This window comes from Lasioglossum baleicum, chromosome 6, assembly GCF_051020765.1.
Source record: "Lasioglossum baleicum chromosome 6, iyLasBale1, whole genome shotgun sequence".
NCBI classification, from domain to species: domain Eukaryota; kingdom Metazoa; phylum Arthropoda; class Insecta; order Hymenoptera; family Halictidae; genus Lasioglossum; species Lasioglossum baleicum.
In genome coordinates, this window is record NC_134934.1 from 13120146 (window position 1) to 13145974 (window position 25829).

General features: G+C 44.2%; 1 protein-coding gene across 6 annotated transcripts in view; it reads left to right on the forward strand.

Annotated features, from left to right (window-relative positions):
- Fz2 (frizzled 2) overlaps positions 1 to 25829 on the forward strand; it is a 154515-nt gene that overhangs the window by 65438 nt on the left and 63248 nt on the right. For 3 of the 6 annotated variants that reach the window (XM_076425956.1, XM_076425958.1, XM_076425957.1), the window contains one exon: positions 16740 to 16822. The exons of the other annotated variants lie outside the window; for them this stretch is intronic. In XM_076425956.1, coding sequence (XP_076282071.1) covers positions 16813 to 16822 — 10 coding nt within the window. In that variant the 5' untranslated portion in view covers positions 16740 to 16812. The remainder of the gene's footprint in view (positions 1 to 16739; positions 16823 to 25829) is intronic. 6 annotated transcript variants of the gene reach the window in all.

Here is a 25829-nt window from a genome sequence, read left to right on the forward strand (position 1 = left end):
GAACAAATCGAGATCTGTTTTTCGGCTTGCGATTTTTCCTTCCCCCGGGTCTAGGACCATCGCAGGATGAGATCTAAATCTCTTTTTCCCTACGAGCAGGGTGTGGCTTACTTCGGGCTTCAGCGTCTTTGTCCCTGACGAACTTGACGGAGAACTTTCGACAAGCCAACTCGAGAACACACATTGTTATCTCGCCGCAAAAATTCGTTGTTTTTAGGCACATCGTTGAATAGAGACGTGGTAATTTGTACAGCTTTTATTCTGTTCTTACAGTACTTAAAATAAAAAAATATATAAAAAAAGCTTTTCAAAAACCACGCTTATTAAAATGCACTAAAAAGGAGAAAATAATCTTTTTAGACATTAGTGACTATAAATAAAAGCGTGGAGCGCTAAACTACATATATTGACGTAATCTTCGTGGGCGCTCCACGCGCTTTTATTTATAGTCACTAATGACTAAAAAAAATTATTTTCTCCTTTTTAGTGCATTTTAATAAGCGTGGTTTTATATTTTCCTACTTTTTAGTCTTTTTTTAAATGGAACGCAAAATATAATAATACCGGTATTAAATAGTAAGATATGGAAATAAGCGAGAGAAAATGAGAGGATGAAATGTCCGAAATGGGGAACTGAATGAACGGAACACCACAATGACTGACTTCCTTCGGTGCGAAATGGGTCAGTGGAGTGGGGATGAGTCGGAGTGGGAACGCCTAGTGGAGTAGGGAGCGCTGGCGCGCGGAGTGGGGATCGCTGAACGCGATGACGTACTACCGAGCGTCGTGCGACGAGGTGTGACGGTTAATATTAAACATTTTTTCTCCTGAACGTACAGTTTCTTTTTGTAATTTCTTTTTTAATATTGCATTGTCATCCAGTTCTGTGAGCCATGTTTAAAGTTTCAAGTCTCTAGCTCATCGGGAAGTGGTTTAAAATTCGATTACAGGATTTGACGCACACAACAACACCAAAACGACAACTCGGCAAACTAATATAAACGTGGTAAAATGATTTAATCGCGAACTTGTCACTGACGAACGCGTCAAAGAAAATTAAGTTTCTCTATGAATTTATTAACGTGCAATATTTGTATAGTGGCAAGGGAACAACCGATTAGTGTGTGATTCCGTTAACAGCACGACCCCGAAGAGGCACTCGTCAATAACGGCGAAGTGCCCGGACAATTGGTGCCCGAAACAAGTATCGCGGGCGATTATTTAATGATTACGGGGCGTTATCGATCAACGAGGCGACAATATTGCGCCCTGATGGCGACGCTGGTAATTCCTCGTTAACGTCAAGTGGCCGGACCCGCATACGGCAGCGTGTTGAAATTTAAGGACACCGCGGGAGGACATGGCTCGTTACGTTGTAACAGCATCGTGTCGTAACACCGCGAATCGTCGAGAGCCAACGGCTAGGTTAGGTGAACGGTCGCCGGCAATCTATCGGGCGTAATTGGAAAATGACTAATACCGATACCGGAGCGCAAACTCTTTACGCAACGCCGATAAAAACGGGCCGAGTCAATTCCCAACCCTTTTTTGGCTATCAACTGGTTTCATTGGGCGCGCACGCCGCGAGCCCCGTTCTTGTCTCTCCTTCAGGTTTCTCCACCTTGGAGAACACGTTCACCTATGAAACCGGTGTTTACCTGCCTCTTAACAATTCCTCTTGTTCCTGCTATGAAATCTTTCAATCTCCCGGGAAATCGCCTCACGATTATGATTGCGCTATCTTCTAATCGCTGCCGTAAGAAATCCACCAATTATTCGAGACTTGATTACACATGCCGAGGTGTGGCATGGGAAATCGTTAACCGATTATTATTGAACGCTACTGCAGAAACGTCTAATTTCTATGTGGGAAAACGATTACCCAATTGTCGTTAAATGTTACATCGATTACTGTGGAAAATCATTACCCCGCGGTTGGACTTTATACATTTATTTAAAAAGTGGGTGGGCACTGTTTCGAATTTATCAAATGTGACTCTCGCCTCTTGTATTTGATACAGAAAATTGTTATTCTGCATCGAGATCAGCGAACGAACGAATCCCAAAACTGTCGCATACAGTTAATTTGTTTTCCTAACTCCTTCCACATTATACACATTTCACGAGGACTATAAAATGGGAAATATGGTGGTTAAAATTCGTAAAACCATAGCTCGGGCAAACAATATCCACGGCATCGACCCAGAATACAGCATTACCAGCATCGAATCACCACCGCAGAAAATTCCGCGAGTCATCGAGCCCGCCATGCACGGTTCCCTATCCGAAATTCCAGCGGCGATCGGTGGGTCCTGCGGATCCCGCGGCCGCAAGTATGCGAAATGGAGCGCGTTATTCGAATCCCGGCTGCATAAAAATCAGCCGGCAACGAGATTGGTTTCGAGGAACGCACGACAGCCCGTGTATTTGCTCAACAACCGGTTTCGCGTCCGTGGATGACGACCGCATCCGAGTTGAGTTGGCCGGGTCATCATGAGAACCGCTGGCGTATCGGTCGTCATAAGTCACTCAGCGTGTGGCATACAAGGTACACGGGTCCGTGTATATACGTGGGTACCCATGGGCCCTGGTTCTCCGTCTCTCTCTCTCGATCTCTCCCTCCGGGCGAGGATCATCTTTTTTAGCCCTTTTCCCATTTCTCCGTCTCGTTTCCACACCGGCTCGCGGAGTCTCGCTCAGGTCCTCGAAGCCTACGACGCGATGGTTCCCCGTTCATCCGATCCTGCCATACTCTCTAGACACTCCCAGGCTGTCCAGGACATCGCGTCGTATCCCGCTGGGCCTCGCGTCAGATCTAAGTGGTTCCTCTCGTACTGGTCTCGCTTTCTCGTTGATCCCCCGGTACCCTTAATCCGGCGCTGGCATCGAATTCAACTCCTCCGGTTCGGTCCGGGCCCGAACAAAGATGGAAAACGCCGATAATTGATTCCACCGGTTGTATATATACCCCGGGAGAGAAACTACGAGATAGCAGTCACGAGAAACAGAGACAACGAACAAGGCGAGAGAAGGATAGAACCGAGCCACGATCAGGATACACGACCAAGTGTACCAGCAACTAGCCGTTGATTCAACAAATACGAACCGAGACGCACGCCTCGGATTCCTCTAATTCAGACGTCTCGGGTGACGACCGTGGTATTTTCACTGGACTCCGCATAAATTACCGGCAGTTAACTGCCGGCCACTCTCCCAACGCCAACTGTATTCGTAATTATTACGAACGCGGCGCAGCGATCGCGTCATAACCGGTCGGGGCCGATCGGGCCCAGTCACAAGCGCATAATTCGCGGGTTCCTCCCGATTCGGGCTATCGCACCAATTAATTTCGCGAACCGCTTATCACCCGGACACACCAAGCAGAAAAAAAGCAATGGACGCCGACGCCGGTAGGTAATTGATTCCGTCGGTCCGTATATCGAGCGTGAAACGGCCAGTCGATAGAGAGAGCCCAGCGCACCCAGGCCGACTCCGTTAATCCAACAAATAGAATTCGAGCCACTCCGTGTCCGATCCAGTTAAGCCGACCGTATCCCCGGCCACGATGTGTAGTTACAATAGCTCCCGGTGAACTTTCTTTTGGATTATTTTCTGACGACGACCCCCTTTAATCCATCCACGGCCGTTTGCTTTGCATTTAGCGAGCCGGAAAACGGACGCCAGGCTAACTAGCGTTTCCACGCTTCTTCTACGTGCCACGCGATACACGATGATTATGCTTATTTCCTCGGTCAGCGGAATTGATTTTATGGCCGTTAATGGGGTGTGGGGAATAAGTGGATTGCGTGGATTTTATATCGCCTCTGAAATTGGAAAATTTAAATTTGTCGTGTTGATTGGTCTGTTGGGTACATGTAGGTTCTGATGAATTTTTGTGTGAGTTTTTTTGTCAATGAGAATTCATTGTTAACCCTTAGCACTCGAATGGCGACTCTGAGGCGCCACCAAAAATTGTTGCAGGGTAATTTCGGTACCCCATTTTGTTTTCTGCTCATAAAAATTTTATTAAGAAGAATTGAAAGTGTCGACAGGCATAGTTGATTTCTTTATTTAAATCTCTTTAATAAAATATAACGTTACATGAGTAGAACATTTATATTAATATATTAATATACTGTTTAAAAAAAATATATAAAAAAAACTTTTTAAAAACCACGCTTATATTAAAATGCACTAAAAGGGGAAAATAATTTTTTTAGACATTAGTGAGTATAAATAACAGCGTGGAGCGCTAAACTATATTGACGTAATTTTCGTGGGCGCTCCACGCTTTTATTTATGGTCACTAATGTCTAAAAAATCATTTTCTCCTTTTTAATATAACCGTGGTTTTTAAAAAGTTTTTTTTTATGTATTTTTTATTTTCTACTTTTCAGTTCTTTTTAAATGGAACGCAAGATATAGTATAATACTGGTATGAAATAGTAAGATATAGAAACGCAAGATATGGAAATACGCGAGATAGAATGAGGGGATGACTCCGAGAGACGACGTCTTTTGATGGAGTCCGAAATTGTCCGAAATGGAACTGAATGAACGAACACCACACTGATTAAGCTCCTTCGGTGCGAAATGGGTCAGTAGAGTGGGGATGAGTCGATGTGAGAATGCGTAGTGGAGTAGGGAGCGCTAGCGCTCGGAGTGGGGATCGCTGAACGCGCTGACGTACTACCGAGTGTCGCGCGACGACTTAAAATTTAAGAAATCATAGGGTCGGAAGAAATGTCTAATTTTTTCATTAAAATTGCTCGGACTGCAAAGGGTTGAACACAGACAAAATACGAATTTATGGAAATTTACGTTTTTTACGTAAAAACGTCATCTACAGAATATCTAAGACGAACATGGAAGAATTACCATTTTGTTTGAATTTTCCATAATATTATTGATTAGATCCATCAAATTCGAATGAAACTCGGTCCAGAGATATGTAACATGCTGAATGGTTCAAGAGACAATCGAAGATACGCTGTGCAACCGGGCACAGTGTGCATTCGAGCTTCATAGCGCTCATATTCCACCAAGAACCCCAGTCTCCTGATGATGGTTCGCTGGAGGGGCGTTCCACGGGGCGGGGAGTGAGAAAAGCCCATGAATTATTTAAGATCGCGATGGTGCGCCAGTGTTATTTTAATTCTCGGGGTATTTTCATATTCCATCGGGCGCTGGGATGACGGCGAGGGCTCGCAACGAGGCAGCCAACGTCCATCTTCGATCGGCGATGAATAGACATTGTGCGGTCTCTGTTCCTCCTCGCTCTGCGGTCGCGGATGATCGGGCCCGTTGACTTCGAGTGGCAACCGGAAGCCGGCTCTCTTCGCCGAAGAACGGTAATGGAGAAGAAAAAGGACGGAGTGTCGGTGGCCACCCTCCGGGAAAAGGCGAGACGGAAAAATGAAAGAGAGAGAGAAGGAGCTGAAAAAGAGAGAAGAAAGGAGGCGAGTAAAAGGAGAAACAGCGAGGAGGAATGGAAAAACCGTGGGCGGTTACTGTGCCGGGGACGGTTTCGTATTCACGGCCAGTCAAAACAATCGTGTCAAAGAGAACGTTCTGCTACTCGTGAATGGGATAGCCAAACAGCATTGTAAAACATCACGCTCGACGATGCGATCGAGCCACGAATGATGGATCCGCGTGGAACGAGGCGCACGGTACTCTCGAGCACGCCATACTCGAGAGAGAGAGATAGGAGGGAGGGTATGTGTCTAGAGGGTCGTTTAACGATGAATCGCCGGTACACGCCGGCTCGACGGCTGTATTTGTAAATTCTAATCCGCCGCTTGATATTTTCATCCTTCCAGGAGAACGTTTTTGCCGCGGCTAACGTCTAGAATCTCTGGCTACCGTCGTTCTCTCCGCTTCCACGAGGAAATGATTTACAGAGACGTGTCCCAGCCGATCTAGCGTGTCTTGTAACTTCTTGTTAGAATAAAAAACTTTCGCAAATTAAACGAACTCTGCCGTTCTTTCTCGGACGGAAGGATTGCTTAATAGATCCGATATTGAGATGACACTCCGTTCTCCAGCGAACGGTCATTTTTCACTAAAACAACTGGAGGATTTACAATGACAACGAGACAGCTCTGCTTTGTATAATATTTTTTGTTAGGTATCCTATATCGTAAAGAAACAGATAAATAGCTGTCAGGTTAAAAACTTTTCATTCAAAAGAGACTGCAAAAGACTATTTCGATCAATCAGATAAATTCGAGTCGAGTCAACTGTAGAAGGGCGTACCTGTAAAATTTCGAGGGAGAAGCGTACCCCAATTACCAGGCTCTAGACGCGGCAGTATTTGCTTTGCCACGAGTTCCTCCGGGGTCCATAAACGTTCGCATAATCGTAGCCGATATTTTTTAACGGGACCATTATTCGATCGGCGGATCGAATGAATTCGAGAGAGAGAGAGAGAGAGAGGTGAGTCCGTCATTCAATTACCCGGCGTGCACGTCGACGGCCGCGGATTATGCATCTTGGCCGGCATAAAAATCATTTACCGGCTCGTTAAGATTGAACGGCATCGGAGGGGGCGTTCCCGGTGGACGCGCCACGCCGGACAGCAGCAGAAAGATTTAAGGGCCTCGTAAAACGCAAAAGGACGACCAGGAAGAAGGGCCCCAGAAGGGACGTGCCCGGAGGATCTCGAGTTTCCGCTTTTCGAGGCCTGGCCGTTTTCGTTTTCGCTCCCCGGGCCCGTTCTCCTCCGGCTCCGGCGCTGGCTTCTTCGGTAGACAAGGGATGAATGGCCCGCGTGACTCCGGGCCACGGACCACGGTGTCGTGTAACACTTTATTCCGTGTCTCGTGTTTCTCCCGGCAATATTTAATCGATCCTGGCACCATAGAAAATGAAATCCGGAAAGAGCGAGACCGGGAACCCGCCTCGAAACGCCTCGCGAGTCCGACGCTGAATTTATGCTCCACGCTCCGCCAAGAATGCAGACTCGAGATCCTGATAGAAAACAGATCGACTGCATTCGGAGATTCATCTCGCTGCCCGCTGTTTACGGCCGTATTCTTGCCCGGCATTATAAGCCAGCCTGGAAATCTTTATTGCGCTCTAGCGAATGTAAGCGCCCCGAGATTTCCCGCGTACTATTTATTATTATTCATTTATTGTTCATTTCATTGTTCAGTTTAAAAAAATGCCTGTTTTATTTTTGCGTGTAACCTTGTAAATTATAATTTTTGGAAAATCTTTCTTGCACATAATTTCATTAACCAATACTTCTAGTTGATTATAGAAAATCAGGTGGTTTGATACAATTATAAAAAAGTTATTCTGTTTTAAAGGGCGTTCGAATACTTTCGTTACCCACTTGTGTATCAACGGATCTCTGTTGTCCTCAAGTAGATTTGACTTAAGGTAATTTTCGATGGAGAATCTGGATCGTTCCAAAGAGAATCTGGGACATTCGAGTAGTAGTAGTATATGTTGGATTTCGCGTGCTATTTCTACCGAAATAGCGAACTGTGTGCGCGTCATTCAATTGTAGAATGATCTGGTGGATCGTTCTGCAACCTCGGTTTGGTGGAAATTGATTGAAAGTGCTGTACAAAAAAGTTTGACCTCGAATTTCAAGGTCAAATGGTCAACAATTTTTTTGATTGATACGAACATCAAAGGAAAAAATTCATTCTTCTGTCTTTATTAAAAATTCCTTTCCGACACACGACGTAAGCCGTTAATGCCGTTAACTTAAGTTAAGACAACATTTTCCATCACTTCATAAATTTATATACGTCTCATAAACGTGTAAATATAATTTTCTCGAGGGCTGCTTGTGCGGGAATAAATGATCAGTATGTATAATATTATCAGAATAAAACTCGCCGCGTCTAATCAGGAAAGCGTAAGCAATTAAATAATATTGCCACCGGTGGACCGTTTATTTAACGTAGACGCATATTATATATTTTTACCGGCCGATAATTAGATACGTAGTCAGGAATGCATAATAAATAGCTCGCGCGACGAGTTCCTCCAACATTTAATGAGATTGCGTTAACAGGTGGATGCGAGCAGTCCTTCGCCCGTGCACGCATTCGCGCTTAACAATGTATCCTCATCAACGCTCGCGAGGAACCGTTCGCATTGTCGCCAGATCCCTTTTGCACTTGACAACTCTTGATGGATAGCGCTGCTTGGAAAAAGCGATAATGGCGGATTTAAATAGGCGGCTGTTAAGCACCTTATTAAACTGAATAGTCAGTCATTCAGGGGCGTACTCGGTGCACACCACGGCAGAAGATTTTAATTTCACGTGTATAGTACTCCGGCCGAGAATCAATGTTTCCGAAGTTCGCTATTCAGTAAAAATTGCGAGAGCCGTTGTTGCATAGCGAAACGCCAACGTGTAATTAGACTGCGGCTGTTTATGCAAATTGCACACTTTTGTATTCAATGATTTACCGACTATAAATTCGTTTCCTTTTTTAGTATCCCCAGTATGTAAATTTCTGTTTTATTTCGCCAGAAGATTTTCCGAGCTATAAATGCGTAACAATCAACGGTCTACTCGCGGTGTTAATGAATTTGTGAAATGACTTATTGCTGTTCGAGGTTTTAATGTTCCGAAGACTCCGGATCTCTCTTTATTACGCAAGAAAGTATTATCGCGCAATGATTAAAAGATGGAAGTATTATACGAGATTGCTAGCTTTACAGGTTTTATTGTATCGGAATCCCGGTTTTATTATTCTTGGTAATAAGATTGAAACCCGAAACTCGATCAGCCTCCGTCGAAAACTTCCATCGAGTTCTCGAAAAGTGTAATCGATTCCGGGCGACCGAAGAAGTGAATCGAGTTCGTTGTTCTCGCGGCTCTTTCGCTCGCTTCCGGTCTTCGGTATCAGAAGTCGCCATTCCGCTCTTATCAAGCCACTCTCGCCTCGGCATGCTGTAAATTGTACTATCGTCGACGTAAATAAAATCCGGAGAACCATTTGACACTCGCGCTTGTACATTCGCGAGCAACGAGACTACTCCGAGCAAGCCGGGGAGTGTTAATCCACCGAATGGAGGTCGTAGATAAGCGCGGACTTACCGGAAGTCGAGTATCCTTTCGAACGAGAAACTGCATTCTGACGGTCGCCGCTGAAGCGAGCCGGTACGCGTAAGAAAATCGAGTTATCGTCGCAATTTGCACGTTCTTGCGTCGGTCGCGTCTTTGATGACATAGCTCCTCGCATACAGGGTGCTCCATTCCAACCGCGGAACCAATATTTTACCACTAAACCTACCACGATCTTTATTTTACAATTATTGAAGTTAACTCTAAAAACCGTAAACAAGTGAATTCAAACTTTTGATGTTTCAGAGATTCTGGAAAGTTTTATTATTATTTAGAAAGCTCTATTCAGGATTTATTTAAATGAATGCCTAGATACGTAGTTTGTTTCCGTACGCTCGTATGTTTCGAATTCTAATCCGCAGTAATACGTGCAAAATGTCATCGATCTTATTTTTTAATATTTTCTTATGATGTATTAGGTTTTGAAGGCCACCACTTTTTTGTATTCAGAATACATTATTCCTCCATAAAATGATTACACATATTATTTATTATTTCACGATAAATCAGGAATAATATTAAAGTAAAGTAATTGGTACAATTACCCTATTCCATAAAAACGGAACTATGAATTTTCAAACAATGCCCTACGAGCGCCGCGATTACTGCCTGTCCATTCCCCCGAAAAGATGTCAAAACACAATTGTCAAAACCGTGCCGGCCATGTTCGTTATCAAAAAGTTCCGAAACATCGCAGCAACGTTTGCGCAACGGCGCGCGGGGCCGTTCAATTAATCAACCCAACAAACTTATCAGATCGAAAGTGAAACAGCGTTCGGCTTGATTATTAACGAAGGCTATCGATAACTGTATCGCGGGCCATTCGTCATAACACCCCGAAAAACGCTCGCGGCGGCGTCACGGAGCGGGTCTCGCACGCGAGGCCCTCGTTCGTCGCTAAATAACGCGATCATTAATTAACCACGAGGTAAACGCGGCCGGTGAGGTCAGGAGCGAGAACCAGTTGGAAGCTACATTGCAAATTAGGCTGCACGCGAGCGATTCTTAATCCGCGTGGAAACGGAGCTCGACGGAATCGAGGATCGCGAATCGCGCGTTGGACGAGCCATCGAAACGCGCGAATTCAACAGGCGCGGCTCGGTTACACGTGTATTTAATTGGCTGCGGCGCCGTTTACACGGAAATCCTCGCGCTTCGTCGACCTCGGTGTATCGCCAGGTCCATAAATAACGGGCCAGTGCTGTTCCGAACGCAAGAACCGTTCGCGAATATACGATCCGTCGATGGAAATCGCCTGGGCAACGTGACAGGGAAAGCGGAGACGAAACGATTCACTAATGCGAGAAATAAACCAACTGGAATCCGCATACTGTTAGCCTGTAGCCGCTGATAACGCCGTAGCGTAGACTGCGTTAGTTGACACACTAACGCTGTGCAAAAACCTCTTTCAATCTGCTTGTCGTTTTTCTGTGTTCATAAAGCTATTAGAATTATAGGGTAAAGTGCCAAAATATGGTGTAATCGCCTATTACGGCACTACTTTATATCTTGTAAGGGGGAAGTCGCACTCTAGTAAGAAAATCCTCAAACAATAGTTTAGCATGTTCAGTGTTGGGCAATAAATAAATTTATTTAAATAATAAGTTATTTATTATTTGAGCGAGTCTAAATGAATTATTTAAAATAATACAGTTAATTGTTGTTTACAAATACAATTTCAATTATTATTTGCATCGACAAATAACGCGCATGTGTTCATTGTATAAAAAAATACAAAAAACAAGAGAAGACCAAAAACTATTTATTTGATTTCCAACGCAATCCAAATAATAAATAATCTTTTATTTGCAAATACGGAATAATAATGTATTTAAATAAAAAGTTTAGTTATTATTTGCAATTAAAATCACACGTTTATTTATTATTTAAAATAAAATTTGCCCAACACTGACCATGTTTACTTATTTTGTATTCTGTAGAATTTAGTATCCACGTGTTGAATATTGTTGTGGTTAGATTATCGATTGTATCTTTTTCAAGGAAGGTAAGCGATTTTGAAATGTTTGAACATATCTGTAGTTTGAGTTAATGTTTGCCAACTGTTGGTTTATATTATCTACTAGTATTATCACGTGAAGTTCCCAATATGGCACTACCAAGGGTTCCCTAATATGGGTATAGCTATTAACATTATTGGTGTGGGTGCCGAATATGACACTAGGTGTCATACTAGGGAATCAAGGTGTACCATATTAAGAACCCCTTTCGCTGGAACCTGCAAATAACACAGCAAAAAAAAATATATGTTTCCCAAGCTGTATTAATTTTTGAACAAAATTGACCCCAGAATCTTATAGGGAGAAAATGCATCGAAAACTGGTAATTTTTTGGACGAAAAATAGCATTCTAAAATAATCAGTAAATGACATCAACAAAAAGTGGTTCAAGTGGCCACTTTACCCTATTCTTCTTCACTATGAATCTGACTTGTTGCACGAGGAATTAAATTGAAATTAGATGTACAGATTAAGAAAAACTTCATAGATCGTATAGTTCTACTATTTTCTCGTGACCGCGCCGAACGTAGAAAAGGACAGCGCGTGTAAAGTGTAAATACCGACCGCGTGCCTCCACAACTAAGCACTGCCTGCGTAAACACTTCCGAAGGGAAAAGAACAGACGCCGCTGGTGTGCGAAGAAATTGTTGCGTGTTGCGGCCAAGTATGGTATGTCCAAGAATTGGTATCATTTCTCATAATCTCACGAGACATTAAAGAAGTAATAATCATCAGTTCTAGCTCCTTAAGGCATGCGGCAGCATAAAGCAGTGGTCACAATTTATCATGCCCGCTTAACCAATACAACTTTGAATACTTTCAATCATCCTCGAACAATGACGAGGAATATTTTCGGTTTCGTCACAGCAAAATTGTCTCTAACTGACGTCTCTACTAGAAAATAGAAAACCCGAAGCGGCCGATCCCGCGATTTACGAAGCAGTTTCACGGTAGTCCCCGGCTATCGTGTGCCTAATCTCTATCCGCGTAAATCATCGATACGCCTCGCCCGGTTCCCTCGATTCCTACACCGGCGTTTTCACTCCTCCTTCACGTTCCTCACCATCGGCGGGCATTCCTGTAAATCATACGAAACGTAGCTGCTCATTAAACCTACAACTGTACATTATCTGCGCGAGTAATACTTTCTCCGCGGTAACCGGCGGTGCTCTTATCTTTATTTATCTCGTCTGACTCACTGCGGGCCCAATGTGTACACGCTCCGGGTACCTGTAAACACGGGGCCCGTCGCTCCATTCCGCTCCATTCCGCTCCGATCCGCGCTGCTGCCTGCAATAATGCGGGGATTTCTGTTCGCGGCACGTTCGACTCGCTCGACATTGCGAACCAACGATCCGCACGCCGTGCAGTGGTCCCAGATCAAGATTTTGCAGCGCAGAATCAATACGAGCTGATCTTTTTAATGTCCGAAACAGCTGTCATTAGCGGTGTCTAACTGTTTGCCAATAATGTCGTGGTTCAACGTGGCGTACGATGTTAAGAAATTACTGGCCAGTCAAAGTTTCTAAGTAACTCCAAGTATAAATTTCCATTGATTAATTCATACACATACCGCAATAAAAATCCTTCAAAACCTCATTAAATACGCGTTCGTTAACACGTGTAATAAAATTGCCCCGGTCACGGATAGAAGAACAAAAATGCATAATTGAACGATTAATTTCAAGAGCCGTAAACGGCAAATTGCATGTCGCGCGCTGGGGTTCGTAAAAAAATCAATGCGTCAAAATTATTTTATTACAGAGTTTCATCGGTCATTATAGAAGGTGTTGAACGTTATATTCGTACGAGTCATAAATATTAATATTTCAAGTCTCTGGAAACGAATTCGTTGAGTAATTCAGTAAGATCTCTCATTAAAACTGTCGCTCACCGATGAACTGCGAATATTCGTGCATTTATAGCGTCCCGTAGGCGAGACGCGCGCAAATAAAGTTTTTATTGTTTCATTATGATTGTAATAAAATTCCCGCAGCAACGAATAAAATTCCTTTCTCATCTTTCTTTTCATAGAACGCGGCATAAAACTGCGAATTTGCATAAACTTCCACGATTTAATCATCGGACCGTTGAATCGTCCTAGAAAATGCGATGTGTCCATCGAGGAATCTATGCACAAGCAGTATAGAATACAGGGAAAGAAAAACGAATTATAGCAAGAAGATATTGAGATTTAATAGCCCGTTAAATTCCGTTCACAGAACCAAAGTCGCCAGATTAAGACAAGACTTGTGTCCCCACTCTACCTTCGCCTTCTACGACGCTTTTCAATACTCGTTTATATAACGATGTACAATAAATTTCTTTTGTCAAAACTGCGAATTAGGAGGAAATCGTTATTATTAATCATATAACAATCATTTTTATGCATTAATATTGTCAGTTTTTCTTAATTTATGAATTTTATTGTTCAGTTTCATATTTTGTGAATAATTACCTTTGCATGTACGGGGTGTATACAAAAATTATGATCATCCAATCTAGGGGTGAATCTACACCTCTGGATCGGTGGACATTTGTAAGAGAAACTTGCCGCGAAATTGTTTATAACAATGAAAATTGTTTCTACTCATCGAGAAGAGAAAAAGTTTGGAAGGAGCAAACAAATAGTGATTATAATAAATATAAGCTGTTAAAGTTCTTGCAAAATTTGATTGTGTAGAATTATACGTATCAGAGTTGGGCATTAATCAATTAAAATTTTAATCAACATTGATTGATTATTGTGTACGATTAAAAAAGGTAATCATTGGAAAATGGACGGTTGATTCAATTGATTGATGAAGTTAATCGTCAATCGTAGATTAAAAAGAGAAATCGGAGACTGATTTAAGTAATTGTTCAAGATAATCGCCACACGGTCTATCCATAAATTGTAATGAGAAGGGAGAGAGAGACGGAGAGCGGAGATGGAGAATTGACAGATATATATCTAAATAAACCAAGTGATCGTCTCCCTGCCCATTAGGATGATAAAGTTAAAGTAGCGAAATATGAAAGAATATCTTATATCCATTTTTATACATAAGAATATTAATCCTGGGTTATAAAATACTAATGTCAAGTATAGGTACTTACAAATTTTTCAGAATCTCCTGTTCTTCCGTCGGATCAAGTGGGCACTGCCATTTTCGCGAATACGTCTTATTAACGATGAAGCACAAAACACCACACTTCTACACAATCACTTAACACTACACCACACACTTTCCGAAATCGTGACAGCGAACGGGAAGAAGTTACTCCGTGACCACGGTCAAAATAGTACTGCGGTTGTCATCTCGGCTTTTCATGAATGGTTAAGGGTGGGAAATGTTGCGTTTGTTAATTGGACAGGAGTGTGTCCGGAGGACTTTAGATTGAGAAGTGGGGGAAGTCATTCAAAGAAATTTCTTTTGTTATTGTCTTTGGTCGTCAATAACGAGATTCCGATGAATCGTCAATAAAATCGATTGAGATACACACGAGCTACAAGCGGTTAAAAATGGTGAAAATCGTACTTTCACACGACTTTTGAACAGTTTCTGCTTAAAATCCAAAGAATCGTACATCTTTCGATGCGTGTCGTTCTTTCCTGCGTCGACCGATTTCTTTTCAGCATGTGTGTAACTAACATAGATCTACAAAACATCTATTTTAAATTTTCATTAAGGACCCAATTAAAAAAGTTTTAAAAAATGCCTTTTTTATTTTTTCACGTAACCTTGTAAATTATAATTTTTGTAAAACTTTTTTTTTGCACATCATTTAATAAACCAATGCACCTAATTGCTTACAAAACATCAGGTCATTTAATATAATTATAAAAAAGTTATTCTGTTTTAAAGGGTGTACGGAGACTTATTTTACTGAGTTTGGTACACAAGCAAGTTTTGCAAAAACTTTAACGTCTTTCAAACTTTTTCTCTTCTGGATGAGTGGAAGTTGTTAATGTAAAAAAACAACTTTAACAACAATTTTCTTTGTTATAAACAATTTTGCGGCAAGTTTCTCTCACAAATGTCCACCGATCCAGTGGTGTAGATTCAGCCCTAGAACGGATGACCATTACTTTTTATACACCCTTTACATTAGTAATCAAATGCAGAGAAGTGCCGAAATTTTGGCCATTTGTCCGCACTGTGCGCTTCCGTTGCGGCTCGGTCACGTGACGTGTTTTGTCTCTGTCGAGAGAGGATAACTTCTTCCGCTGAATTCGTGGTCCCTCCCCTCATCTGGCGACACTGCACAGAACCACACCGTTGATCCTTGTAACTATAAAAACATCCTTATTATCAGCGCGCTCGATAAAGTAGCGTGACAATAAAGTAATGGTGCCTCCGGCGAAACGAAAACCTCGTTAATTCTCGTCTCCGCGGAACAGTGGATATCGTTCCCTGAGACAAACGCGACAAGGACGACGGCCAGGAGTTATACGAGCTATCAAAGTGAACGCTCGTAGCTCAAACTCGCCCGAGTCGAGCGGAAAACGATCGGCGTGGGCGGATCATCGCGACAGGATTTTTCGCTCTCCGAGCAGCTCGAAAACGGGAGAGGATTATGCGATCTCCGTCTATCGGATAACTTTTCTATCCGCGATAAACACCGGTAGCGAGGATAGTGCTGTGGTCCGCAATTTCGCGTTTGCTGTTCGAAATTTAGTGTAAGGGATGATCTGTATACTTTAATTATGTGTTGGGCGCTGCAATAATTTATTAGGACGTCTTTATAAATGCTTCTAGCTTAAGATAATTGGCTGAGTTTTTCAGCACATTACTGAAATATCATATTATAATAAGACGAACACGTTCAATTAATTTTGTGCATAGAAGAAATTGTTGAACTCCCCTTACTTTGTAATCGTTCAGAGCTATGTAACCGCTTAGAAAGCAAGTGTTTTCAATTTGGCGGGGCTCGTGGGCGTGCAGTATGCGCCGGTGGGCAGGTTAAGCGGTCTAAATATTGGGGCGAAGAATTTCCAGAGGTCCCACTGTCACCCCCGTTTCGCTCGGTCGATTTAAGCGCGTGGCTGCGGCGCCCCTGTACTCTATACAGTCCTCACTGCCGTGTTACCAGGGATCCAGCAGCCGCGGGCGAATTTTTCCCATAATCGCTAGACGCCGTGGCAGCATTATAAAAAGCTGGAATTTACAAAGACACGCGCAGGAAAAAAGAGGAGAGAAAAAGAGAACTAGAAAAGAGGAGTGAAAGAGAGAACGAACGGGAATGAAAGGGAGAGAGGGAAATCGGGCTGGGATGGTGGGCGCTGGTGGCGTGCCACGGTAAACCGGGACCCCGCGCGTCCATAATAAAGTCGTAACGCACTTCTCCCCGTAAATTCGACAGAATATTACGGTGCACAGCGGCGGGCCTGTTTCGTTCGCCGTAAAGTCGCGGCCGGTGATCACTGGGGATATTTATCGACGTGTCAGATCTCTTCGTAACCGCACACCCTCGTCCAGTCCGGTTCACGCAGTATATCGACGCGTATTTATAAGAGAAACGCGTCGATACGCTCGTATTACGCACGGCCGTGTATTCGCTTCTGTGGGGGGTCCAATCGTTCCCCTTCCTCCAACCCCATTCTCGTTTTTCAAACCTTAGCACCCCCTCGTTTGTTTTTCCAGAACGGATGACTTGGACGTCGACCTACGGACCTCGTGTTTAACTTGTCGTCAACTGCAGGGTGTAGCGTCGCTTATGGGAAAAGGTAAGTGCTACCTGCACACAGCCTCGCCTCCGATGGCTCCGTCAGAAAGCACCCTGACAACTGTAATTGCCCTAACTTCTTTCCCTCAACTTCCTCCTATTGATTTTTCATTAATCCGAAATTGGACAGCCCCGAGTCCACCCTACTGCGATCTTCAACTCCGCTATCAATTTTTAACGCTGTTGTAATTGCCTGATGGTTTGTTCATTCGGTTACCTTCTCATTTTTCACGAGTACTTCTAGATTTACTTACTAGATTAGTCGCTTAGAGCTTCGCACATCGTTTAGATCAATCTAACCCACTTTCCTTTCGACTTTTCTTCACAAAATGTTCTTCCACAACAATTTCTCGAATTTTGCACGAGAGCTGAATCGGCAGGGTGGAAATTCCTGAAAACATATGAACGTCGGGAAAATAGTTGAAGTTTGAAACGGTCCGTACATAAACCATATATTTCCATTCGCCTCTAATTAGCCCCTTAGTTACGGCAATCAGCGTTCCATGCCGTTTCAACGACACGATATTCTCTGTAAATATCGGTACGGAACAGGAGCAAACAGTGATCGCTTCACGGTAACAGCCATACACTTCATACTTTACGAGAAAAGGTGTAAACGTCGAAATACTCGCAGCCAGTAGTCCATATATGATGCCGATCGTTATCTTCGAATCGAAGTACATATCTCGCTTTATCGGCAAGCTCCTTTGTGCGGATTTGGTTCGCGCGGATCAACCAAGTACTTACAACCCCATTCGTTTCCCATGCCGGCCGTGAAACGCGGTTAACGAGTAATGACTTATATGCAAAGAAACTGTGCATTCCCGGACTGGCTTTATCCGCGCGGGCGTGGTGAGAAACAAAATATCCGAGGCGTAACAAATCTCGCGCGATAAGGATCGTTATTAAGCTGCGCGATACAATTGCTCGTTGCCGAGGTTCGCAAAAATCCGAAACCCTCCAGATAGAAGTTTTACAAGCGACCACATTTTACCACACTTGTGTCTCCCTCTCTTTCTCTCGCCCACGATTTTTACAGTTCCCGTGAAACGCGCGGCGCCGTTACGGAATAACGCTCGCGGAACAGCGCCGAGAACGATCTCTATTTCATTGGTATGCGAAAGTCCCGGTTGTTTCGACGCGAATATCGCGGTCACGTCAGTCGGTCCTGTCCGAACAAAAGTGATCGTCGGCCCGCTTAAATCCGCATATTTTTATACGGTCGCGCCGAAACGAACGCGACAGAGGAAGAGAGAGAGGAATAAAAACAGGGGGCGATGTCGAAAACCGGGAAGAGGGTGGAATTAAAGCAGCTTTTTCCGAGCGGATGCGACGAATGGCCACGGGATCTTGGCTCCTTTGCATAAAAATGGGTACGAATTAAAGCTCTTTTCAGGCACGAACTTTCGTCGGTGCGTGAATAGCGACATTGAGCGACGTCCCGCGAGGGTTGGCTCGCCTCATGCCGATTGGAATAATTTCAGGCGTCGTTTGTACCGCGCGCACGTCCACCACGCGTTCAAGTCTCCGAATACGAAATTCGGAGCTGGTGGGCGCGCGCTAACGCGTCGCGGCGCCATCGTCGAGCTCCCGAAACAGTAGGGTCCGCTCTAAACTCCTATAATCATCGCTAAACTGCGTGCCTCCGCGCAAAACAACAACTTTCCGAGTCAACTTTAAGATACAAATGCTAAATAGAGATTTGGAACTTGATTCCCAACTTCCTGTCAGTATATCCGATGAAGACAATCGCTGGGCAAAATCGAGAGCGGAATTTTCACACGAAGTCCAGCGATTCCGCCATTTCTGGTGGAGACGTATCGTAGATCAAGTCGTTTCGCGTGGTCGATCTGAAAATGGATGCGCGTCCCACTCGCGGCTCGTTAAGAGAGCACAGGGGAAGGCGTCGGAATTATCGGGGAGACGCGTCGAAGAAATCCGACTCCCTGTAGGCGGCTTTGCGGTGCTAAGACGTCGCCTACCTGTGGCCTGTGGCATTTATTAAATCTTATTCTGGCATCTTCTGCCTCGCCACCGTCTTGGGTTACCGCGGCCGTGAATCCACGCCGTTCCCAACGGCACATTCTAGACACAGGCCTCGATTTTGCTGTCTTTTGTTGCGCGATTTACGGGCTCTCAACCCCCTCCGCTCCTTCCCTCTCGTTCGCCACCTGCTGCTTCCCGATCGAACAATATTCCGATTAAAGACGGGGGAGACGGTACGTAGGAGAAGAGGAAGCTCGGCAGGCTTTTCGGAGGAAGTCCTCCGTGGAAGCAGACCTTCGAGGGGGATCGCGTTATTAAGTTCACTCCCGTGAAAAGTCCCCGAATGGAGGATCCGCCGAGGACTCGTCATAATTTACGTGAAACGACGAATTACTAGCAGCCAGACGAGCCTGGAAGACCTATGAAATTGCACGGGTTTCCTCGGATGGAAATTACCGCGAGAGCCTGTTAAGCGTACCAGTGTCAGGAACGAGCCCCTCACGCGTCCCCTTATCGTCCTCTTAATATTAGTCTACCGGTCGGTACGCATACCTTCTGGGAAACTGAATTTCATTATCCCTGTTTGTTGCGATAGCGTCGATTATGAACGTTCTTTCTCAGGTAATTCTCGTTTGCTCGCCACCTGTTACCATTCCAGATAGCGGATCTTCTCGTTTCGACGCGGAGTATGGTAAATTGTGGCCACTTTGTTCTGTATCTTCGATCCCGCGGATAAACTTATTTATTTATGGACAGGAACGGTTAGAAATGTGTAAACGCGAGAAGGAAAGTTGCGGCAGCTTAATGGGAAGAAGAAACATTAAGAGGGAATTCATTACGGCTGGTATTGAGATGCGATTGAAATTATTTTATGTATGGGTAGGTAGAACCTTTTCGACAAGGATATACATATGGAAGCAGAGTAGGGCAATAATCAACTAATATTTAAAAATGACCAAGAGTTTTTTTGAATGTTAGTCATAGTAACATAGTCATTAGTCAAAACTCTTTGATTAGTTAGTGATAACTAAATGGCACATAGTTAGTCACAGGCTAAGTAATCGGTAGCTATTGCTTATTAGTGAATTAGTAGTTGATGATCAGTAATCAGTCACTATTGTGCGATTAATATACATTGATATTATTAATTAGTCATTACTAACTAATCAAAAAGTTCTGACTAATGACTATGTTGCTGTGACTAACATTCAAAAAGACTATTAGTCTTTTTGTTAAATATTAGTTGATTGCCCTACTCCGTATGGAAGTTTAATCACGTTACAAACCATAAATGTCTAATTTCCAATTTGTCGAAACCGCTCCGATTTTTCTGCGTTCGTTTCTGCGTCTCCGGACAATTCTTCTTCGCACACGGTTCCGCATTCATCAGTGGTGTCTGCGAAAGGATAGCCAAGTGGCCGGGGAAGCTCTATGTATATTCTAGATCCTCCCGGAGGCAGATTACGACTTCCTGCGACTTCCTATCTCCTCCCGTTGTATGCATTCTATCGTGAACACGACTGGCGTACGTGTTGGTGACCGAATCCGGCGGAGCCGGGTGGTCGAGACTAACAGATAACGCGGTCATATCGGTGCAACGAGGAGCGGAACGCGATCCAGGTGCATACACAACGAGCGGGACACTCTCTCCACCACCTCCTTCCATGTACGAAGAAGAGAGAGAGAGAGCGAGAGAGCGAAAGAGAGACTCACTGTTTTTAAGCTTTCCATTGTAACGGTTTAACGCTCGTTCCCGCGGCGTCGTTCGTTATCTGCTTATGGTTGGCGATACGTTACGAAAGCGTTTCACCGGCGCAAAGATGGCGCGCGTTTTATTCTGTACCGATGAAGAAAAGCATGGGAGGTGATCGCACGGGTAGAAGAAAAATTCTTCAGATATACACGGGGTCCGCGCAACAGAGTTACCGTTTCGAAACGCGTTGCGTCGTCGTCTCTGAAAGGCTCGAGCAAGTAGCTCCCAGCAGAGTCATCCTCGCCTCCCTCGGAGCCCGACACCGCACCGTTCGGAGAAAGAGGAGAGGAGAAGAGAGAATGACTTAAATGACCGATAGACTGACGCTGCGGGGTACCGTTCAAGTCCCGACGTCCCGACCAGTTTCTGGACACCATTTCTCCTGCTCGCCGGCCGAAAAAAGACGCTGTTACGCGCGTATTTCACTCGGAATGGACTTGTTTCGTTGCGGAGCGTTCCGGGCGCAGCTTCCTCCCCATTGTTTGCCACGCGAGGGAACGCACGCGTTTCACAGAAGTTTGCAAACACCATGGCCGCCGCGCCGACCGACCTACCAGCTCTCCTCCGCACAATGATGATGGACGAGGATCGTTCTCGTCGTCCGCGTCTGAGCGGACGGACGGATGGATACGTGGGCACGGTGGTTATCCGTGGGATCTGTTCCGCTCGTGTATTGACAGCTACACGGGCCCAGGAATAAATTATGAAAATAAATCGTCACCCGGCGCAGATGGATTATCTATCGGGAACACGACTGACACGCTCTGCGTGCCTTACTCCGCTCCGGGATTCTAACGCGCTACATCTACGTTTTTATCTCGAGAATTTTGAAGGATGGTGAACCACGTGCTGCGTGGGGGCGAGCTTGAAAGGTACAAAGCTCTTTTAGACAAAAGACTGACGCCAGAGAATTATTCCTCCATGTTTGTTCTTCCGACGCAACGCCTTGACCACTTTGTGTATGAGTGACACATCTTTCACCGAGTATTAATATGTATGATAAAATGTGAGATGGAATAAATTTCAGGTCCACGAACAGGGGACACGAGGATCCTGACAATGGCAGGCTTCGTTTTATTGTAGAGGGGGTTCGAACCCTATGGCTATTGTGCGGGGTTGCGAGGGCTTCCGAGGTGTTAATGGAATTATCATTTTTATTCATCGCATGTCGGTGCATTGAAAATTATAATTACTTTGGTGACGACTTTGTGGTCTTTCTCACGTTTCAACAATGGGTCCACAGTCTATGTATCAAGCCCTGTTTTATTTGCGTTTCTTGATCCCTTTGTCTCCTAATTTCTTCTTCTTCAAACATCTCAGAACGAATGTCGACTATTTAGGTCATCAGAATTTTAATGTGATCCCTGAAGTTGCAAACACATGATTTCACAGTGTACGTAACAAGAGATCAATGCACAAAAATGTTTTCTCTAGAACTCAATGGAATTAAATAATGTATGTACACGCCACGGCCCTGGGTTTATTACAAGAAAATAGTATAATAACGCGAGCAGAGAATTCAGGGCGATAAACAGTCTCGCATAAAGTCCCCTTAGGGGGTTCAATCCAACAGGGTTCATTAACTCCAGGCTATTATAACTGGAGCCATGGATTTCGGAAAACTATGCGGAGCCCCGTCTTCGCGCCGCGCCGTCCTCGATACGATTTATCGAGAGCGATATTAATTAACGGGGGAAAGATTCCGCACAATGGCGGCAAGTTCTCGCACCGAGACCGAGCAGCCGGATCGAAGGGGGTTGGCCGGGGGGTGAAAGACGAAGAATTTCGCCGTTGTTCCGGCAACAATGGCCGCTCGGAATCCGTCGTCGAACTTAAATTTTAAGAGTCACTGGCACGAATGGACTTACCGACCGCTAAAAAGCGATTTTTTCCTTCGGCCGAATGATCCGCGGACCGGACGAGTAGAGCCTTTGCTTTCCGCGCGACGAATAATTCAAGAGAGAAGGAGAGGGCGAAGGAAGCGAAGGGGAGACCGATCCCCGTGAAAAGTTCGAACTTTTCTTCGTTTCCCATCGATTCACCAACGATATCGCGTCTACCAGCGGATTTTCCCCGCGGAGTTCATTGTGGCTCGCAGTCGTTCCGACCGATTCAATTACGTTCTTTCTCATCGAACCGGGCGGGACGCAGGGGTGGCGCCGGACCGAGGGTAGGCGTCAAAGCGAAAGTTTCCATAATAACGCCTTTATGGCGATACTTTTCGTGCTCGGTGCCGACAGAAGCCCAAGAAGTTACGCAAACGAACCGCCCGGACGCGCCCGTGCAAAAAGAGGAGTTACACGCCGACCAAATTTCCATGCAACTTCGCGAGGCCAACTTCTCCACCGTTGTTTAACCTTCCCCACTGTTTAAGAAATTGCTACCTTGCCGACGTGCTTTCAGTCAACAGGCAGATTCAATCGAGAAAGTCGTTACCGAAGCATGAATAGACACGCACATATGTGCAGACTGTTGGAGACTGTATCAAATTCGTTTGGAAATTTTTGTTGCCAAAGATATGATCAATTCTGTCTTTCCAGCTTTTATTCCTATGGAAATATCAAATTAGTGGACGAAAATATCGTTAAGGTGAAGTGCGGTAAGTGCGCACTAGTTTTAGTAAAGTTGGAGTTTACACTGATGTATTTTCAGTCTGGTATGTAAAAACTTAACGCTCTTGGTATCAAACTCTTGCCACAGTTATTACTGATGAACTAGTATTATGTAGGATTCTAATTTTGCTTGAAAATTATCATTTTAATAGGATATTGTACAAAGTGTCAACTACTATGCACTTGTCCCGAAAATGGGGCAAGAGCGTCTCTAAGAGTTAAAAATGTGCTTTCGAACCTTGTTTCAAGTGCTACGGGACAAGAAAAGAATTATTATCAAGCCTGCTACAAAATGCTTTTTATTGCATTAAATATATTGTTTATTTTTATAGTTACCCATACAGTACGCATTTACCCCACCGTGATAGTACGCACTTGCCCCGTGTAGTAATATTTACGGGACAAGAGCATCTTAGTGTTTTTCTCAATAAATTTATAAAAATGTATAATTTTTAAATAACACAGAAATATTAATACCTTGTAAACTATTGCACGTTCAGGGTAACATCAAAGTTGTACGTGTACCTCTCACGTGACTGTTTGGCATTGGTTGATTTAAGCTAGGAAAACACCTTTATTCTTGGGCGACATCTATGTCGAATAGTTCATACTAACTTATTTCGTCGAAAAATTTCGTTCATATTATAATAAAAATAACCAGTTAATGCACTTGCCCTGTTTACGCACTTACTCCACTCCACCTTACCCTTTAGCACAAGGGATGAAGGATACTAACACAGAAAACGATAAGTGCCGAGTAAAGTGTTGAAAATTTGCCTGTATAGAGGGCTTTCTGCACCAAAATCACTGTGCCCATTCGACAACAAGGTGCAGGTCGAAGCGGAAGGGGGTACAATATTTTCCCGTGTTTCTTTGAAACTCACGACAGAACGTCCATCTGGGATGAAGTCCTCAGAAAACCGCTGTCCACCAGCAGCAGGTCGGAAATATCGGTTTTTGTCAGCGGGCTGGAAGAAGTTAAAGGCACCCCTGCGGAACAGACCGAGCCAGTGTCTTCCGTAGCCATTGTTGGGTCACGGTTTGACATTGAACGGTGTCCCAGCGACTGTCTCCGTCGTCGCCAGGACATTCTCGAGGGAGGGCCCCCGGTCACAAAAGGATCTGGCTGGCACCCTCGAACTTCCTGCGCCGTAGGACCTGCTTTAGAAATCCCCCGAAACCAATTTATCTTGAGAAGCCCGGGCCCGAAGGAGAGCTAAACGGATTTTCCCTTCGGTGGCATTAGGCGCTTTTATTCGACGTGAAATTAGCTTACGGCCAAGCAAGCCTCGGGATCGATCGTCGCGAATTACACGCTCGTTTCTACGGAGTGTGTTCGTTCGTCGGGGTTCACCGATCCCGCGAATCGTGGTTCTAATCAAACTCCCACGCGCCCACGACCTCCTTCCTGCCATTATGAGTCGTCGTGCGAATGACGGCCGCTTCGGATTCTATAACAGCTGTCGAATATCCTGGGATTTCAAACTTTCCAGGATTACGACCGTCTTCATTTTTACAGTCTCGTGATACAATATTATTGTAGTTCTCGTGTGCGGATTTACTGCGTAGTTGCAAATTCACTGTTTTATAGGACGCTCTTTGCCCTCACAGTCTTTCATCATTTTTCTCAGGGTATTAGACGCTTCCTATTCAATCGGGCCATTTTCATTCATTAGACTGAGCATCTTTATGGTAATCTGAGTTTTCACAGTTAATTTATGAAACTCTGAACGATGCCTTACGGGAACTAGAAAATTGCTTTTCATGGGCACACGGTAAAATGGTATTATTCTTTCGTATTCTTTTTATCTTCGTCCACTTTCAATACTAGTATTAAGGCCTTCACATAGTACTCTTTAGGACGGAATATTCCCAGGCCCGTGCCGTGCTAAAACTGTAGTAAATTCCTTATAGTTGATATCATTATTTTAAAGTAGTTTATATTGTTACGTCCTAAGGTGGACGTTTTCAAGATGTATAGTTTAATTTAAAGACTAGAATTGACATACAACGCAGTTTTGAACCTACCTGCATTCATCGGCTTAGGTTCGGGTAATTGAGGATTTGGATAATTGAAATCGAAGTTGGGTTATCATCAATTATCACGTGACAATATTTTCAAAACGAAAATAGTATTCGTACATTTGTGCAATTTTTTTTTTAAATCACAATCGAAGGTTACTTTAAAGATAAAACATTTAAGCCCTGAATAAACCTTCTGCTCCGTGCTATATTTTTCATAATAAGGTCTAATCGTCAGATTCTCTGCTACTTTTTCCAGTTGTTGCATGGATTAACGATTAAAATTGAGGATTACTTGATGCTCACCACAACAACATACAAAAATAGCAATTAATACAAAAATCTAGATTATTATTTTAATATTATTAGTTTACTCCAATTTCCTCAGGCTGAAGTGAACTGCATAAGCAGGGGGGTTAATAAACATCGTTAACTTCGTGGCGGACTCGATTTCCGAGCAATAGCCTTCGCCCTCGGTTCGACGCGTATTCCAGTCGGAGGATTATAATGGACCACCTTGTGCGTACACGGAATTACAGTCATCGTCATTGTCGCGGTCCTTACGTTGGGGTGACGCGAGATCGTAATCAGAACCAATCCTCCGTCGTTCGTCATTCCTATGCACCGCTGTTGCC